The 17,578-nt window shown below is 32.3% G+C and overlaps 1 protein-coding gene across 1 annotated transcript in view; it reads left to right on the forward strand.

The window, feature by feature from the left end:
- LOC129235694 (rho GTPase-activating protein 100F) overlaps positions 1 to 4,172 on the forward strand; it is a 71,687-nt gene extending 67,515 nt beyond the window's left edge. Inside the window, exons 11-12 of the mRNA XM_054869683.1 lie at positions 2,312 to 2,435; positions 2,509 to 4,172. Coding sequence (XP_054725658.1) covers positions 2,312 to 2,435; positions 2,509 to 4,172 — 1,788 coding nt within the window. The remainder of the gene's footprint in view (positions 1 to 2,311; positions 2,436 to 2,508) is intronic.
- The last annotated feature ends 13,406 nt before the right edge of the window (positions 4,173 to 17,578 follow it).

Raw genomic sequence — 17,578 nt, forward strand, 5'->3', positions numbered from 1 at the left:
CATATTAGAACATGATATATCATAACACAGGTGAAATAGTGTGATTAATTTTAGCTGCACCTATTCACTTATGTAGCTATTTTGATATGTACATTGTGCAAACCGTCTCCACATATGCTATCCATTAATATATGTTTCAACTTTTGTCTCTGACTATAAATACCAAATAAATAGTAAAAAAAGGTACGACAAAATTTTGCTCTCCGTATTAATATATAGATTCTTAACTTAACCATTCCCGGGGTCTGTCATATAAATATTAGCTAAAGTGTAAATGCAAGTAAATGTAAGCTCACTCCACGGACAATTGGTCAACTTCAATTTTCGTATTATGTATCCGGTAATGTATTCTCAAGGGCATCTTCGTGTAGGCTATCAAAGTTGGACGTCTCCATTTAATGTCATCGGAGACTAACGCATCTTCTGTTAGGAAGCTTCGTAGGGTTTCTTAAGAAGTATCATTGAAGTGGAGCCACTCATTTTCGTAGGCCTCAACATTGCTACGATCAACTATGATTGAGGTGTTTCGTGCTGTTCATAGCAACCATTAAGTTATTTAGAAAATAGTACTCTATGCACTTATTCAACTAACAAACGTCTTCGTAATCTAAATTTGAATTTTTAATTTAATTAGTCTTAATTTTTTGAATTCCAGAATTTTTTAATGAACTTATTTTAGGGTTATATTTCTTGTGACATATTATTTAATTTCCAATTGAATTGAAATTCCAAATTGAATTGAATTAATTTAATATTTTTACCTTATTTAGATTTCATCTTTTTTATTTTATTTTGCTTTTACTTTATTTTATTTTATATTATTTTATTTAAGTTTTCTTAATTTGTTTACTTTTTTATAAACCAAAAATACAGTCCAGAACGCAGTGGAACTTAAAACCAGTGTGAAGTGAAAAGGCATGACGATTCGTTTGCATTCATACGCCATTATCCCATTCCGATAATTCGATTGACGCATATGCGTTTACGGATGTGATACTTTTAGCGTAAAGAAATCGTGAGAAAAATGTACTTTAAGTTCCAACTTACGTTTATGTGAACGACAACGCGCCTCCCTTTTAAATTGTACATCTCAAAAATTTTTTTCAAATCAACTTAAGAAAATGCAAATAAATTTTGAATGAAACTAACCATAAAAAGGATAAAGGGATGCAAGGTAGGCTGGTATTGAAAATGGGCGAAATCGGTCGATAAAAAAACAACGTCATACTCTGTTATAAATGAAGTAAAACTCAGTGATGAACCAAAAAACAAAAAAGTTTTGAAAAATAAAAAGTGCCACATCCATTTTTGCGTAAAGGCGTGTGTTTCGATAACGACTTAATACAACTCGCTCAAAATTGGTACACGTAATGAACTCCACCTCATTAAAGGTGCGGTATGTAGCGTATTTAGAACTTCCCCAGCTGTTATTTTTTTTATTTATATAAATTTGATCCAATTTTTGAATAATTTGAACTAAGTTTTTAAATTCAGAAGCGATTACATTGAGGATATTACATTTATTCATTGAAGAATAGTTTTTTAACTCCGACACTTTGAAATATTTTTGGTGCTACAAAGAAGCTAACAATACGTTTTTAAGATATTAAATTCTAATATCTTTTTACATAATTACTGAGTTTTAGTTTGGTATAACTAATGAATATTTTTGAAAATCATTTCATTGCTACATAACTACACATTTACATATTGGCTGAGAGTATCAAAACGAAATCCACCGAAATCTTCCTCCAACTACATAATTATCTGAATACTTATAAAATCCCATTTTTTGAAAGCAAATTGTCTAGAAAAATACGCACTTGCATGGTATTGATGTATCCAAAGCTTTACAAATTGGCCACTCAAACCGCACCCTCAACCGCACCTGATTGCACTCATTGTTGTTATTGCTGAAATTAGATAGCAAATAAATAATTATGCACCAAATTTTGTGTTTACTGCACTTGTTAACGGACTTGTTTTCCTACTGGGCACCAACCACAACCACTACCACCAACAACAACAACCACAACCTTGACATACGTGTAGTACTTAATTGTCGACCACTTAGTCAATTAAAAAAAGCAAAAGAAAAGAAAATATTTAGCGATTTTAAATTGCAGCTCTTGTTGTTCATTCACTTCCTAACTCATCCAGCACGCTTCATGTACCTAACATAATTTCTCTATCCTCATTTATAAGAATATCCACATACATATTTTTATAAATTAAAGTTTACAGCCACTTTATAGAAGAAAAATATTTGTTTTTTTTTCTCTTTCTCCCTCTCTTATTTGTGTTATTATAGCCCCATCAATTGGCGGGCTCAGCGGCCTCAGCAATTCTCGACCAATCGCCACTGCCACTTCCAGGCACACCCTCCCCAGGCAGTAGTTCGGCATCGACCGGCTCCGGTTCGGGATCCGGTAAAAGTATGTAGTACAGAAGTCATACACACAATCAAGTTACATTATTGAGCCTTGTTCACTGAGCAATTTACCTTAGGTACTGATACAATAAAACGCGGAGCATCGCCCTCCTCCGTCAAGCATGTGAAAATCCAAGAATCCTCCAGCTCATATTCCATAGCACAGAAGAAATCAACAAAAGATTCACCAATCGATGATAATTCGCTCTCTGTAGCAGCTATTCCAACAACAACTATACAAACAGCAACAAGAAGAGGCGTCGAATTTCTCCAAACGCACAAACCTCAGTTAAAGGGTGATGAAAGCAGTTACTCGAAATATGGCGAGCTGGGGATGAAAACGCGTACAGCTTTTAGCGAATCGAGCACTTATGGTACTGGCAAGGCGGCACTTTCGACTCTATCAACCGAAGATTACAAAGCGATGCGTAACAAATCGAGTGCTACATCCTCCTCTTCATCATCGCAAGCGACGGTTTTGAGTGCCGCTGGTTCTACTGCCACTTCAGCACCGACAACATCATCAGATGATTCTGACGATTTAATCTCATATAAATCTTCGGCGTCTACGAATGCGTTGCTAGCACAATCTCAGGCCATGACTACATCTCAGCTTATGTCCAAGTATCTGAAGAGGGAACCGCGTGTTCAATTTACGCCCATAAAATCTCCCGATTCGCCTTCTCCACCCGATAGTGATGGTCTGCCTAAAGGCGTCTACCACCTAACCACATCGAATGGCAAAACGGGCGCATCAACAGGTGCCATTAGTAAACATTCAGCAGCGAGTACGGGAGATCCAAATGCAAGTAGTAACCACAAAGGCGCATCCCCATCTAGACAACTAAGTGGCAAAGAACCAACAGTATCAGCATCAACATCATCGTCAACATCATCATACACAGCACAATCAACTTCATCATTTGTATCGACTGGCAGGAGGCTATTTGATAGTTTAGCATCATCGGAAGCAGAGGGACGACCTCAAGCGGGGACCGCCAGCACAACAATAGCAGCAATGTCTGCAACATATAATGATAGTAAAAGTGTAGCGAGTAGTCATATTAGTAATAAGAATCAAAGTTCAGAACACAGAAGTTATGGTACTAATCTGTTCGGAAGTAGTGGGCATAGTGGCACAAGTCCTTTTGCCACAAACGGTAATGCGACAAATGGCACCCACAATGCTATGCATATTTACGGTACACTACCCAAAAACGGTCCAATCGCTAGTGCAACAGGTAATGGTTCCTCGAGTGGCGCAGCTGGAATGTACAGTTCCACCACATCCGCCTCGTACTATTCGGGGTCGTCGGGCGGCCACACAGCTAGTAGTAGTGGTGTGAGCTCAATGACTGGTTCGACCACCAGTTACGATTATTACAATACCAGTTCAACCTCGTATACATCAGCGGCTAGCACGCGATCCTATGGTAACGGCGGCACTAATGGTGGGGGAAATTATCACACTTTGGGTACATACAGGGTACAATATGCAGCCACTAATCCTTTTCTAGACGCATTCGAAGCACCGAGCAATAGTAATAGTGCAGGTAATGGAGCTGCGAGTGTACATGGTAGTGGCAATAATGGCGGCAATGGTGGGCATGGCTATAGGAACAATGAACATCAGCAGGGTAATGGGGGGAGTAGCAGTGGTCATCAACGAACGTCGCTGCTGGCCGCTTTGCATGGCAGCGATTCAAAGAATGGCAGTGATGAGTTCGATGATTTGAAGTAAAATCACAAACAAAACGAAACAAGAGAGATAAGGCGTTTTATTGAGCATTTCTCAGTGTGTGTATTTGAGAGAAAACAAATCGTGGTATTTTATTATTTTATTCTTATTAAAGTAAATGTTAATTGCAGTTGAAGGAAATTTCATAATGAAATCATTGGATTGTGATAGGAGTGAACAGTTATGTTTAGTATGTTTCTTTGTATACATACATACATACCTACACATACCATATTTGTACTTAAGTAAGCCGGTGACGCAAAATTATTCAGCTAATTTTGTTTTTGAATAACTTTTTATTAAATAAAAATAGTAGAAATAGAAATGGGCAAGGTAAGCCCAAAGCTCCGAGGGTTGGTTGGCGTAGATCGGGACGCTGAGCTATTTGATAAACGTTTTTGGAGAACTTAAGCGAGGGATAAAGCGAACTGGAGACAAATGTTATAGCAAGACAAGATCCGGCCCGGGTTGTTGAACTAACAATGAGATGATGGTGTATGACGCTATTTAGGGCGATTAATTTTGCGCCACCTTGAAAACACAAGTACGTGTTAGTGAAATTCACAATGAAGTGCAAATAACCTATCATCATGGCATTGGCAAATCACCATGCCACACAACTACTAAATGTACATATACACATATACAGTGGGTCGAAAAAGTGTTGGCACTGTGATGCTTTCTTACAACATTTACACTGTTTTTCGTGCACACTCTGTATGAAAATATGATTTTCAGTTTAATAAAAACAGTATAAATCAAATTTTTAAACTTTAAACAAAATAAAAAAAATAAAAATGATCAGAATTTCGTATTTATCACTCAGAATTTTTTAAGTGTTATTGGATATGCAATTTTAGCCCAATAAACTTAAGTGGTACAGCAGATTCGCTTATTTGCATGAGCAACAGACTGCAGGCTGCAAACAGAAGCTATTACGCACACATCAAACTGTTTGGACGTGTAAGGTCTACAGATCTACAGGTCCTTTATAAGGCCAACAGCAACGCATAGATGAAACCCGGGTTGTGACTACTAAGAAAACTATCTGCTGAGTGAAAAATTTTGAGGCAAATTAGACGAATAGAATAAAAGACAAGAATGATCGAATACTTTGTAAATGGACTAGACATAGTGCGCTACGTGAAGGCGCAAAGTCTACAATGGCTAAGACAAGTACTTCGAATGGATGACAATAGAATTGCAAAGAATAATTTTAACGCTCGCATTTTGGGCCGCACAAAGCGCGGACCGCCACTAGCAAGGTGGGCATTTGCTGGAAGAACGCAGGAAGAAGCCAATACACCGGGACGTATGAAGCGCAATAATAAAAGCAGCATTGGTGAGCTAATGCTGAAAGCTAAAAGCTGTAAATGCTAAGGTAATGGTGCAATTCATATCCCATTTAATGGAAGTGCCACAAAGTGCAAGCTTGAAGTCTTTGAAAATTCTCGTTGGGTTTCAATAATATTTTCGCTGACTTTTTCTGTATGTTCTTCTCTTCAAGCCTTCAAGCGTTAGAGAAAAATATGTGCAAAACAGTCGGCAGAAAGAAAAAAATTGTTTGTAGCTAACGAGAAACTTCAGCAACTTCAAACTTACACTTTGTCACATTTGAATTTAACGAGCTAGAGAAAAATTGAAAATTCTGAGTAAAAGGATCCAAGATTTGTTGAATATTTTATGATTTTTTTTTAATTTGTATAAAATTTGAAATTAATCCTTTTTTTTGTAAGTTGTAAACAGTCTTAATTAAAATAAATATTTTGTACTATGAACTATATTTTTATAAAAAATTAACGAAAAAATGACATGAAAAATAATGCAAATATTGTCAAAATCTCGCAGTGCCGAACAATTTTTGTTTTTACTCACTGTGTGCCTTCACAATTTACGAGTGCCATGATGCCAAGCTGTTTACAACTAATTGTGAATTGCACTGTTATATAGAGTCAGTTTTATTTTTTCTTTTATTAAATTGAAATTTTGTGTTTTCATCAAATAATTAAAAAAAAAAAATCATTTAAACAATTTTTTTGTTGAGCTGTGTGGTACTTGTGTAAAACTTAAGGTAGTTAATTCGTAAAAAATTCATTCACGCAATTAAAAAAAAAATCATTTTGTTAACTTATAAATTAAAATTCCTCTCTGTTTTACTTGCAGCATATTTTTATTTGCACATTTCAAAGTTTTGCATATTGCTAAGCTTGCCAGTTTTTTTTTTACATTTACTTCGTATTCCACTCACTGAGTTCTGCTCAAATTAAATGAATTCTCTCTGAAATTTTTTTTATAATATAAGATTCAAAACTAAATACACCTAATAAACAAAAACAATAATTTTTGGTTAAAAACTTAACGAATACCAGCAGAAAACAAAGTGTGTGTTCTAACACACACACACACATACGTACATTTGTATATACCGTTGACTTTTTTAAATGTTTACACTTTACAAATTTACAAAGACAAACAAGGTAAACAACAAAAACTTAATGGTCTGGGCATGCAAACGATTTTGGTTATACGAAAGAAAGGGCAAAAAGAAAAAAAAAACATCTTGAAGTATGTATATTAAGGTATGGCAACAATAAACAGGCAATGATGGCCAGTAAACTAAGAATGCAGAAAGAGAAACAAACAAAAAATTAAATTATAAAAAACACATAAGAAAACCAAAAACTTGAAAAAAAGAAAACAAAAGCAACTAAGAATACAAAAGCAAGTTGACTGCTGATACCAGGACCAACCGTATACACCAAGCGATGCGAAAACGAATTTTGAATACATAAAATATTCAGCTTTATTTGTGTGTGTTTGTTCTTTTTTCGGGCAGAATTATTAAACTTAAAAACATAAAACATATAAATAAATTCGTTAAATAAAATGCAAACAATGAAAGCGTGGCAATCTATGATAAAGACACAGACTTATTCAGATGTAATAGGCATACATACATAAATTCATTATGCATATATGTAATATAGTATATAATACTTGTGTACATATGTACATGCAATGCATAGCAAACTGAATCACGTGCATAATATTTATATATACAAACAAACTAACCAACCCCTTATAAAAATACGCGTACATACACACAAATATATACATAAAATAGACTTTTTGAATTTTCTAAAATTTCCATTAATGTTATATACGCGTCTTATACAGATACTGCTCCATACATATGCACGAATGTACATACATGCAGGCTAGGGATGGTGCACAAAAAAGTCAAAGTATTGAATTTTTAATATTTATAGTAAATTTAGAAAAAACGTGACCCTTACCCATTCAAAATATATGGAGTTTGAGGCACCATTAAATGTGAAGAGATTTCAAAAAAAAAAACATTAATTTAATTAATTATTTCTCAAATATTTTTATGTTTGTTGTAATATTTACAATTTTTTTTTTAAATAATGATTTGTTTTTGTAATTTCAAAATTACTAAGAATATTCATTCTTAACATTTAGCGTTTTTCATATTTAATATGAACAGATTTGAGAAAAAGAAAAACTTTCAACACATTAAATTCAATTTTTTCTGAAATATTTTTTTTTTTAAGTACGGATTTGTTCCAGTTGCAATCATAACCGCTGTACTGCATCACGTTCGGTGCGAAATTCTGACGACTTTTTCAAAAGCATAGCATTATAATACTAGGCCATTCATTTTAATTCGACATAATAAAATTTTTCTTTGCACGATTGAAATGGATAACAAAAAGTGAGCAAATTATTTATATTTATATTAAAACATTTATTTTTTGATGATTATTTAATTTATGGCATATGCAAGTTAAGGATGTCCGAACCTCTACATCTAAAAGAATTAATTTTGGGATCCACTTTTAAACTTTATTTACAAATTTAGTCTTAAACCTAATTCTGTTTTCCAACAACCCGTCGCGATTCGACGGACTGATCGTTGTGGCTGAAGCTTGCTTGCCAAGTTCGTTCGTCGGCAGTGGTGCAGGTCTTGCATAACCAATTTACAACCTGCTGTCTGAGACCGACTTTGGCCTTGACTTCCCGCGGGTACATTATAGAATGCAGTTGGCAATGGCTGCCATTGCATTACATGATGAAATTAAATGTATCCCGTTACACTATACGATGAAATTAGAATGTGCTGATACTGCGACACGTGTAACGGGCAACCGTGGCAGCCTTTTGAAAGGCCTTACAGACGCAATTTTCCGAATAGGTAGAAATCACAGGGAGCCATATCAGGCGAATACAGTGGGAGTTTGATGGTTAAAATGCGATTTCCAGTAAAAACATTAGTCACAAGAGTGGATCGATGAGATGGTGCATTATCATGCAATAAGCGCCAGCTTCCTCCTTCGCGGTATTCGGGGTGAATTCGACGAATGCGATGCAACAAACGCTTCAAAACGCCAAGATAGAAAATTGCATTGACGGTTTGGCCCATTAGCATGAACTCCTTGTAAACAAGTCCCTCGGAATCGTAAAAAACAAATGAGCATCGACTTGATTTTTGACTTCTTCAAACGCGATTTTTTGGGTGGTGGCTTGTCTGGGGCCATCCATTCGGCACTTTTGCGCTTAGTTTCAGGTTCATGTTGGAAATACCACGTTTCATTACCAGTTACAATATTATAAAGGAAGTTCTCGTCTTTTCTCGCCTCTTTAATGAGGTCTTTCGAATGTTGAATTCTGAGCAATTTTTGGTACTTAGTTAACTTTTCTAAGCCGAAGTTATCAGCTAAAAAGCAATAAATCGATGTTTTGGAGATATAATATACAACTCCGGCTCCATGAATTCAAACTATGATTTCGGTTCATTTTTGATAAATTTACGAACAATTTTGATGGAGTTTTCGGTGATTACTGATTTTGGGCGGCCCGTATGTCTATTGTTATTTATGTCCTCACAATCATCTCTGAAACATGCAATCCACTCTTTGAACTCTGGCTCGGGATAGACAACCAACTCCATAAACTTTTTTCATCAATTCAAAGGTTTTGGTAAACGTTTTACCGATTTTAAATTTTTATGACGCCAGTCTCTTTTATTTTGGACTTCACCTTGTAAGTGCCGAATATTAGAAAAATATCAGTATAGCTTTTTCAAAAAGGTTGCAAACGGCAATACACTCGCTTTTATATGTGCCTTGAACAAGCCCTACATTCCTCCCTGATTAATTCAAATAGTCGTGTTAAACATGGATTTTGCGCAGCCATTTGGTATCGACAGATCTCAAAAAAAAAAAAAAAAAAAAAATTAAATTAAATTATATTATTTCTCAAATATTTTTTTTAATAAAAAGAAATAATGAAATTTTTAGTTTCCTCAAATATTGATATTTTGAAGTACGTATTAAAATTTTTTGACGCCCATAAATATAAATATTAACAGAAGAAAACATTTAACATAGAAAACCACAGATTTCAACAAATTAGTTTAAATAATTTTTTCAAATATTCTTTTTAAAAGTATAAAAATATTTTTTTAAATGTTTTTACCTTACTAATATCGAAAGATCTCACACTAAAAAAGTTCAATAAATTAAGTAAAATTATTTCAGAAATCTCTTAAAATTTTTCTTCTAGTTTTGATAAAATTATTTCGAAAAACATTTTTTTTAAGGTATATTCTTTGCTAAATATTAATTGTTTTTGAAAATATAGACCTTGCCGTATCAACCAAAAAAAAAATCAACAAATGAAATAAAATTATTACTCAACATATTTTTCTTTGGTAGTAAAAATAAATAATAAAATTTTCCTTTTAAACAAATAGACATAGCGACACCATGAATATGAACAGATTAAAAAAAACTGAGTTTCAGTATATTAAATTAAATATTTTTTATTTGATAAGTACTATATATTCCTTATATCCCTATAAAATATCAAAAGCTTAAAAACCAATTTGAACAAATCAAGTAAAACTAATTTTCAAATATATTTTTAATTGATAAAAATAAATGGTAACATTTTCTTATTGAATATATGGACTTTGCGGCACAATTAAATATGAACACATTTCAAAGAAAAAATAAATAAATAAAAAATAAAAAAATTTTTTCAAATATTATTTGTCAAATATTTTTTTATTTAAAAAATAAATGAAACATAACATTTTTTTCAGTACATAAATAAACAAATTTCTTTAATAAAATTATTTCTTAAAGAATATTCCTTACTTAAAAACTTGTGTTTTTTCATTTTTTCATTTTTTGGTTTTTTAAATAGTGGATAATCGATTTTCTGACACTAATAAATATTAATTGATTCAAAGAAACCAAATTTCAAAAAAATTAAATAAATTTATAAAATACTTTTTTAAGGCACATACTTAACATAAGTAATATTTTTTAGGTAAATCGCATTTTTTTTTAATTATTTCTCAAATATTTTATTAGAAAAATATAACTTTTTAATGTAAATATAAAAAATATTAAATTATTAAATTAAATATTAATAAATATGAACAGATTGAAAAACAAAATTTTCATGAACATTAAATAAAATTATTTCTCCAATATTTTTTATTCCTTACAAAAAATTTAAATATATTTTTAAATACATGAACTTCTAAAAAATTATTTTTAACATTAAAAGCAATTTGAGACACCTCACTTCAACAATATTTGTACCATAATTTTTGGTATTGCATAAATCCCAAATTATTAAAAGTTTTAAAAACCATTTCCAATTTACTTCCTACTATACTAAAGCCCATAACCAGAACAATTTTTAGAATAATTGATGACAAGGTCCAAAATAATTAGATTGTTTGGCATGTAATAGCTCAAGTGTATTTTTTTTCACACACCCATTACTTCTAATTTTTGTGTACCACCCTAATACATAAATGCAAAATGGGTATTTCGCATGATTTTATGTATGCATGTTAGTGCATACATGCGTATGTATGCTGCGGACAAATGCCTCAAATGACTCTACCAACCAACTAAATGCATACATACATACATACATTCATACATACAAAATAAAAACCAAAAAAATAGGCTTACAAATTTATTTTATACGAACTTGTGAATTTTTGAAAACTTTATTGCTTCTTCTACTAACAAACTATATAAGAATTAGTGTAGAATATATCTAAATAACACAAAACAAAGGAAATAATATTTATAACTCGCCTAACCAATTTGCATTTTGTACTTTTCTCTTCGGATCCTTTTACTACTTGCAAGTATATAAGTATGTACATACTTACAAAACATACAGAAAATATTTATTTCCAGCTATAATTATTTGAAGAAACAATCGGGTTTTTTTACCATTTCTACTAGTCATAACCCAAACACCAAAAACAAAAAAATTCAAAAAATGTACCAAATCTTAAATCCGAAAATTACCAACAGTATTCGCTAAATGGTATCGCCTTAAGCCGATCACCAATATGCACACAGACGACAATTAAAGTTTAAAGGTTGATAACAGTATTTTATAATAATAAAAAAAAAACCGAATATAAATCGTTTATAGGTTTGTATGCAACAAAAAAAAAAAATAGCATTAATTCCATTACAACTTCGTACATCTAAAAAAAAAAATCCAAAGAACGAAACAAAACAAAAAAAAAACCAAGAACAAAATCAAAACCGCATTCACCAATTCGTATTTTCCAACTCGACATTACCTACATTATTAGGAATATCTTAGGAACTCATTACATTTCAATTACTGGGTAATAACATGAGTAATCTACTGATAGCCCACATACATACAAACATGCATTACATACATACATAGATTACTTACCATAAACTGAAAGCAACAAGAACCTTACCTTACCTTAACCGAACCGCATTCCGCAACTTATATTACAATCTAAAAAATCTAAACTTAATTACAAATTACAAGTACTTATATATACAATATACTATATATATATTATACATACATACATATGTATATTGAACTAAATAAATATACATATGTGCATAAACTATACCATATACAAAAACCATAAAAAGAAGAACCAAAAAGAAAAAAATAGGAACAAAACTATGCTAAGATAATACGTACTAAATTCCTGCTGGGTACTACGAAAATAGATGAGGGAATTTTTTGAGTGGTTTATATTCATACTTACATAAATACATATAAAATAAAAAATAGCAAAAGAAATCGCTTGACTGAGCGGCAGCGCGCGTGGGCGTGCCGGTATAAACAGAATAGGCTCTCTGGCGCATTTGGCATATGCAAAACGAAAACGAAAAGAATTTATCTTTATGATTAGCAAATATCTATAAGCGGTGAAGAAGGTAAAGAAAAAATAAAAAACCAAAAATCCGTACATACATACATACCTACTTGCATACACTTGAGACGGGGATGTCAGTTTAATATGAATAAAGTCTGATATACATATGTACATGCATGTACTACTTAAACGTACTACTACACACATACATACATACATAAATGCTTAGATATGAGAATAACATATACCTACTATATACAAGCACACCTACATATGTACATACATACACAAATAATGCAAAGCGATGCCAGTATGTGGCGCTCAAGCGAATCAATTAGGGTCAGATTTTCAATGAAAGAGTGCAGCGCTAAAAATCGCACTGAAAAACTGGTCCTTAAACATATACATATGTACATACATATATGAACATACTCTTATACCATACAAACACATATATAGTATGTATGTTGTTAGAGATTTAGTATAAGGCTTACAAATCTTCGATTCAATTCAATAGCAAATATGAGCGATTGAGTGATTTGCGAAAATGCGATTTTGAATTTCTTGATTTGAATTCCGTCATGTTATTTTGAAATGTAAAAAAAGTTGCTAAATATCAGGTAAAAAATGTGTATATCTTATGCGGAATATAAATTTTAGCATAATTTTAATGAATAATCTCGCTTGTGTTTGCTACAGCAAAGTAATATTAAATATTCTTTTTCTAATGTCACATTTTTATTACTTTTCCATATTAATTACCGTGCGCAGATTATTTCTGTTGACCCTTAACTCAAATCACTGCAGTCTAAGAAATTTTGGCACTTTGAAGAGTGTCATACCATAAATTTTGAAGGGAGTTGTTAGTCGTCCTCCAAACATCTCCATATAACTTCTAATACTCGGACAATCACATAAGTAGGCTGGAGTTCGCTTTACCAGCCCCAAAGGCCTTCCAACCATTCCTCAACAATGTCTAATCCCATTATTTAGGAGCGATATTAATTAAAGATAATTCAGTGATTCAGAGCTTTGTACAACTTTCGTAAGACGGATACTGGAATATCAACATCGGATACACAACATCAAATTTACATTCATAGATAAGCTATTTAAAAGATATTTCGATTCATTTCCTTAAGATTTTTTCAATAGCACTCCAGTCAGCCCTTTAATGGTCACACAAGCTTGCTGCGGATTTCATAGTGCTTCAGAAGAGTTTCGCGGCTGATTTTAATTGCTAAAATATCCATATGAAATGCGGCCATTAGCAGTTTTGAAAACATATGTATGTACAAAATGGGAAAATCGAATTTTTAAAAACTGTTAGAATCTAAAGTCCTACCATAAACTGCAGAAATTTTATTATGAAAGTGGAAATTTTAAATCGGTATAGGTATAATTTTAGGGAGCGTGTCATTATTCTGTATTACAAAATTCTGGATGACAAAATTCTGTAAGTTGCAAAAAAATTCTGCTTTTTAAAATTCTGCTTTCTTAAATTCTGCTTTTTCAAAATTCTGCATGTTTAATGCGAAAAATTCTGCTTTATTCAAGTTTTGTGATTTTCGTCTTACAAGAAGAGAGTCAAAGTTCTCATCTCCAGGTAATATTTGATTGCAAACATATGTACATACCAATGTATAACTGTTATCAACTATAATTAATGTAGGTATGTACATACATATGTACGAGGGGATTCTGCTGCTTCCGTGGCGCCGCAATCTTATGGCGGATTCTTATAGAACTCGACAAAAGAAAACGAAATAAGAGAGTAAAATTTTTTGATATCTCGCTTAGTTTTCGAGATATTGAATAAAAAAAAGGCTGGAAGGCCTCAATGGTTTTAACACGAAAAGGAGTTCTACGCAAAAATACGGTGGATTGCGTAGCCGGAGTTGGACTGATGAGGGTTATTTTTTTGAAGCGCCCACGCGAATAAAAGTTCTACGCAAAAATACTGTGGATTCTATCGAAACTGAAGAAAAAATTATTATTATTATTATTTTTTATTTAATATCTCGAATAATAATAAAAAATAATAATAATAATAAATTAAATAATTACATTACCTCTTTAACATTGTTAACATTATATTTTAATACAGAATTTTGTAATACAGAATTTTGAAAAAAGAATTTTAGAAAGCAGAATTTTAAAAAAGCAGAATTTTAAAAAAGCAGAATTTTAAAAAGCAGAATTTTGTTTTTAGAATTTTGTACATACAGAATTTCGACACCAACCCATAATTTTACTATACCTATCAAGCATTACGGGCGAAAAGTTCAACTGGTCTTTAGTAACTTTAGAATTAGGGTCGTAACTTGTCTCACTCTATTTCACTAGCATAGATACGTATTAGTTACCAATTAATTACAAAAAGGAGTAAATAAAAATAAAGTTAAAACAAAGAAAATAATATAGAGCAGGTTTTTCTGGCAAAAATAGTTCTAGCCTGCACCTTCCAGCTCCTAGCCTGCCGTGCCTGCTGCTCGTTTTCTGCAAGCTTAGTGTTCGGAAAATATTCCTTAAAGAAACTTGTACGCGTTAGAATCTGCAACACGGCTTAGTTCATGTGGCTAGAGAGTTGGACATGAAAAATTTGCAAGAGCTGTCGTTTCTATGGAAAAGGTAAATAATTACTTATAGCAACTGGGCTACTTTGAGTTAATATTTTCATTGCGAAACAAGCAGACGCACCTAGAAATGTGAAGAAGCTGCTATGTTGAACAATAGACAGTTCACACGACAGTCGGTGCTATGTTAACGGAATGGGGCAAGATGTATGGGCGATCAAGGACTGAGACTTGTACAGCATTTCTCGAATGCTCGTGGGAATTGTTTAGGGTACATGATAACAGCAACCACTACTACTACTACTGCGACTACTATTACTACACCAACAACAACTGCTACTACTACTACTACTGCGTCTACTATTACTACTCCAACAATAACTGCTACTACTACTAATATTGCGACTGCGACTGCTGTTACTAATTTCTACTACTACGACGACAACAACAACATTACCAATAAATGACAAGAGCAAGAACAGCAATACCAATAAACAACAACGCCAACAAAACATAACACCAATAGCAACAACAACAACTGTAAACTGCAACAACTGTAACGAATAAGAACCGGAAATCGAAAGCCGTCTAACTGTGACTGTGTCCGCCCTGCACTCTGTGAAAGAAGACAAGAATTTTTAGGTACAGGGTTGAAGATACCCCAGCTGCTCAGGTTTGTCATTCAAGCAACTGGCTTCAAGTGAATTATTTATTTGTATTAGAAATCTCTTATTTGCAAGCCTCTGTGTATTCTGGCAGTCAGCTCATTTCTGCTGTAAATCTCATCCTAGTCATAGGTTATGACTGCCTATAAAATCATTAAAATCCAGAGCAATATATGTACATATGTACATCTCAAAAACTAACCAATAATGCTTTTGTTGTTACTCGATAACCCACAAATGATTCCAAGTGGATCAAACAGTGGATCGAAGCTAAGTTCACAACTCATTCGCGTTAGTTTTATGCTTTTATTTTTTATGCTTTTCACGAGGTCTCAGTCGCCCGAAGCCTTTCGTGGAGTCCGCTTTTGCACTTAACGCTCATCAAAGCATAATTAATTTTCATCTTCGTAACTTTTCGAGTAAAGTTTTATTAAAAATGCCAATTTACAATTAACAGTATACCGTATTGCATCGCACGCCATAATTTCATTTCAAAAAAGCTGCGAAAAAAATTGTTAGGGAAATTACTATCTAAGCATAGAAACAAGAAGAACAAAAACACTTCATTTATATGTATACATATAATATAGGCATACCGTAATATGGAGCACATATAAATACATACACATATACACATATATATATATGTATATACATATAATATATAATAAATAGATATACAGTGCATATAAATTGCAGTCGAGTGAAAAAACCCTTAAACTCCTTATGCTTGTAAATAGTCTCTCAAATGCTGCGAAACATATTGGTGTACTTATTTAACTAAAATTTAGCATAACTAGCATAAAAATCGTCGTGTGTATAGGTAAATCTGTGTGTTAATTGTGCTTTAGCTAGCAAGCTGATATAAGAAAGAGATATTCATTATTATTTATTAATTAAATATAATAAAAATTATAATGTAGGCTTACGGTTAATAGCACTACACATGTACAATCGCACATATATATACATACACACATACACGTATACATTTATATACACACACATACTTAGCTAATATTGAAATACTAGTTTGGCCTTTCAGAAATTTACTTTGCATTGTTAGTGTACATTACACATACAAACCTATACCTATATACATGCATAAATATATATACTAATTTTATATATTGAATATTTAGGGTACAATTAAACGTATTTAGCTGCAAACAAACCAAACAGAAATTCAAAAAGAAACAAAAAAAAATTACCAATCAAACATTAAAAATTACCATTAATTGAAACCAATTTTAAAGCAATATCGATTAAAGCCCAAAACCGAAGTCCAAACCTTAGATTATTTAAATACTAGAGAAAAAGTGAAGAAGGAACACAAAGAAAGATCGCAAATGGTTTCATGGAAACAGCTGCAAAATTAACAAATTTCGGTTTAAATAATTTATTCCTAACAAATCCATAGACACGGGTATTTATATAGGTGAAATATTCGATTCGGTCGATATACCTGTCACTTGTGTCGTTGTCATTATCATCATTGCCATCGTTGGAACAAATCGATATTAATATTTTATTATGCCGGTAACAGTACAACTTCCTATAGAAACATTCTGAAATAAAACACCAAGAACAAAAACAAAAAAAAACAAAAATAAAAACCAAACGACGTGTGCATTTGTGGGGGAAAAAAATAATACAAAAAAAGAATACAAAAAAAAAAATTTAATTGAATTGATAAAAGTAGTTACATACATACATACATACATACATATGTACATGCCTACCTAAATCAAAACCAAAAAGTTTTCTAGACGTATAGCGATGAAATTAGAATCAATTATTTAATTCATAGTCATATTGAATTGATTTTAACCAGAGCATAACTTCATATACACCAAAAAAGTTCATACATACATACATACAACATTTACTGTATATTTAGAAGCCTTCGTACATTCATACATAGAAACATACATATGTACATACATAAGGTTT

Source organism: Anastrepha obliqua, chromosome 1, assembly GCF_027943255.1.
Source record: "Anastrepha obliqua isolate idAnaObli1 chromosome 1, idAnaObli1_1.0, whole genome shotgun sequence".
Lineage (NCBI taxonomy): Eukaryota > Metazoa > Arthropoda > Insecta > Diptera > Tephritidae > Anastrepha > Anastrepha obliqua.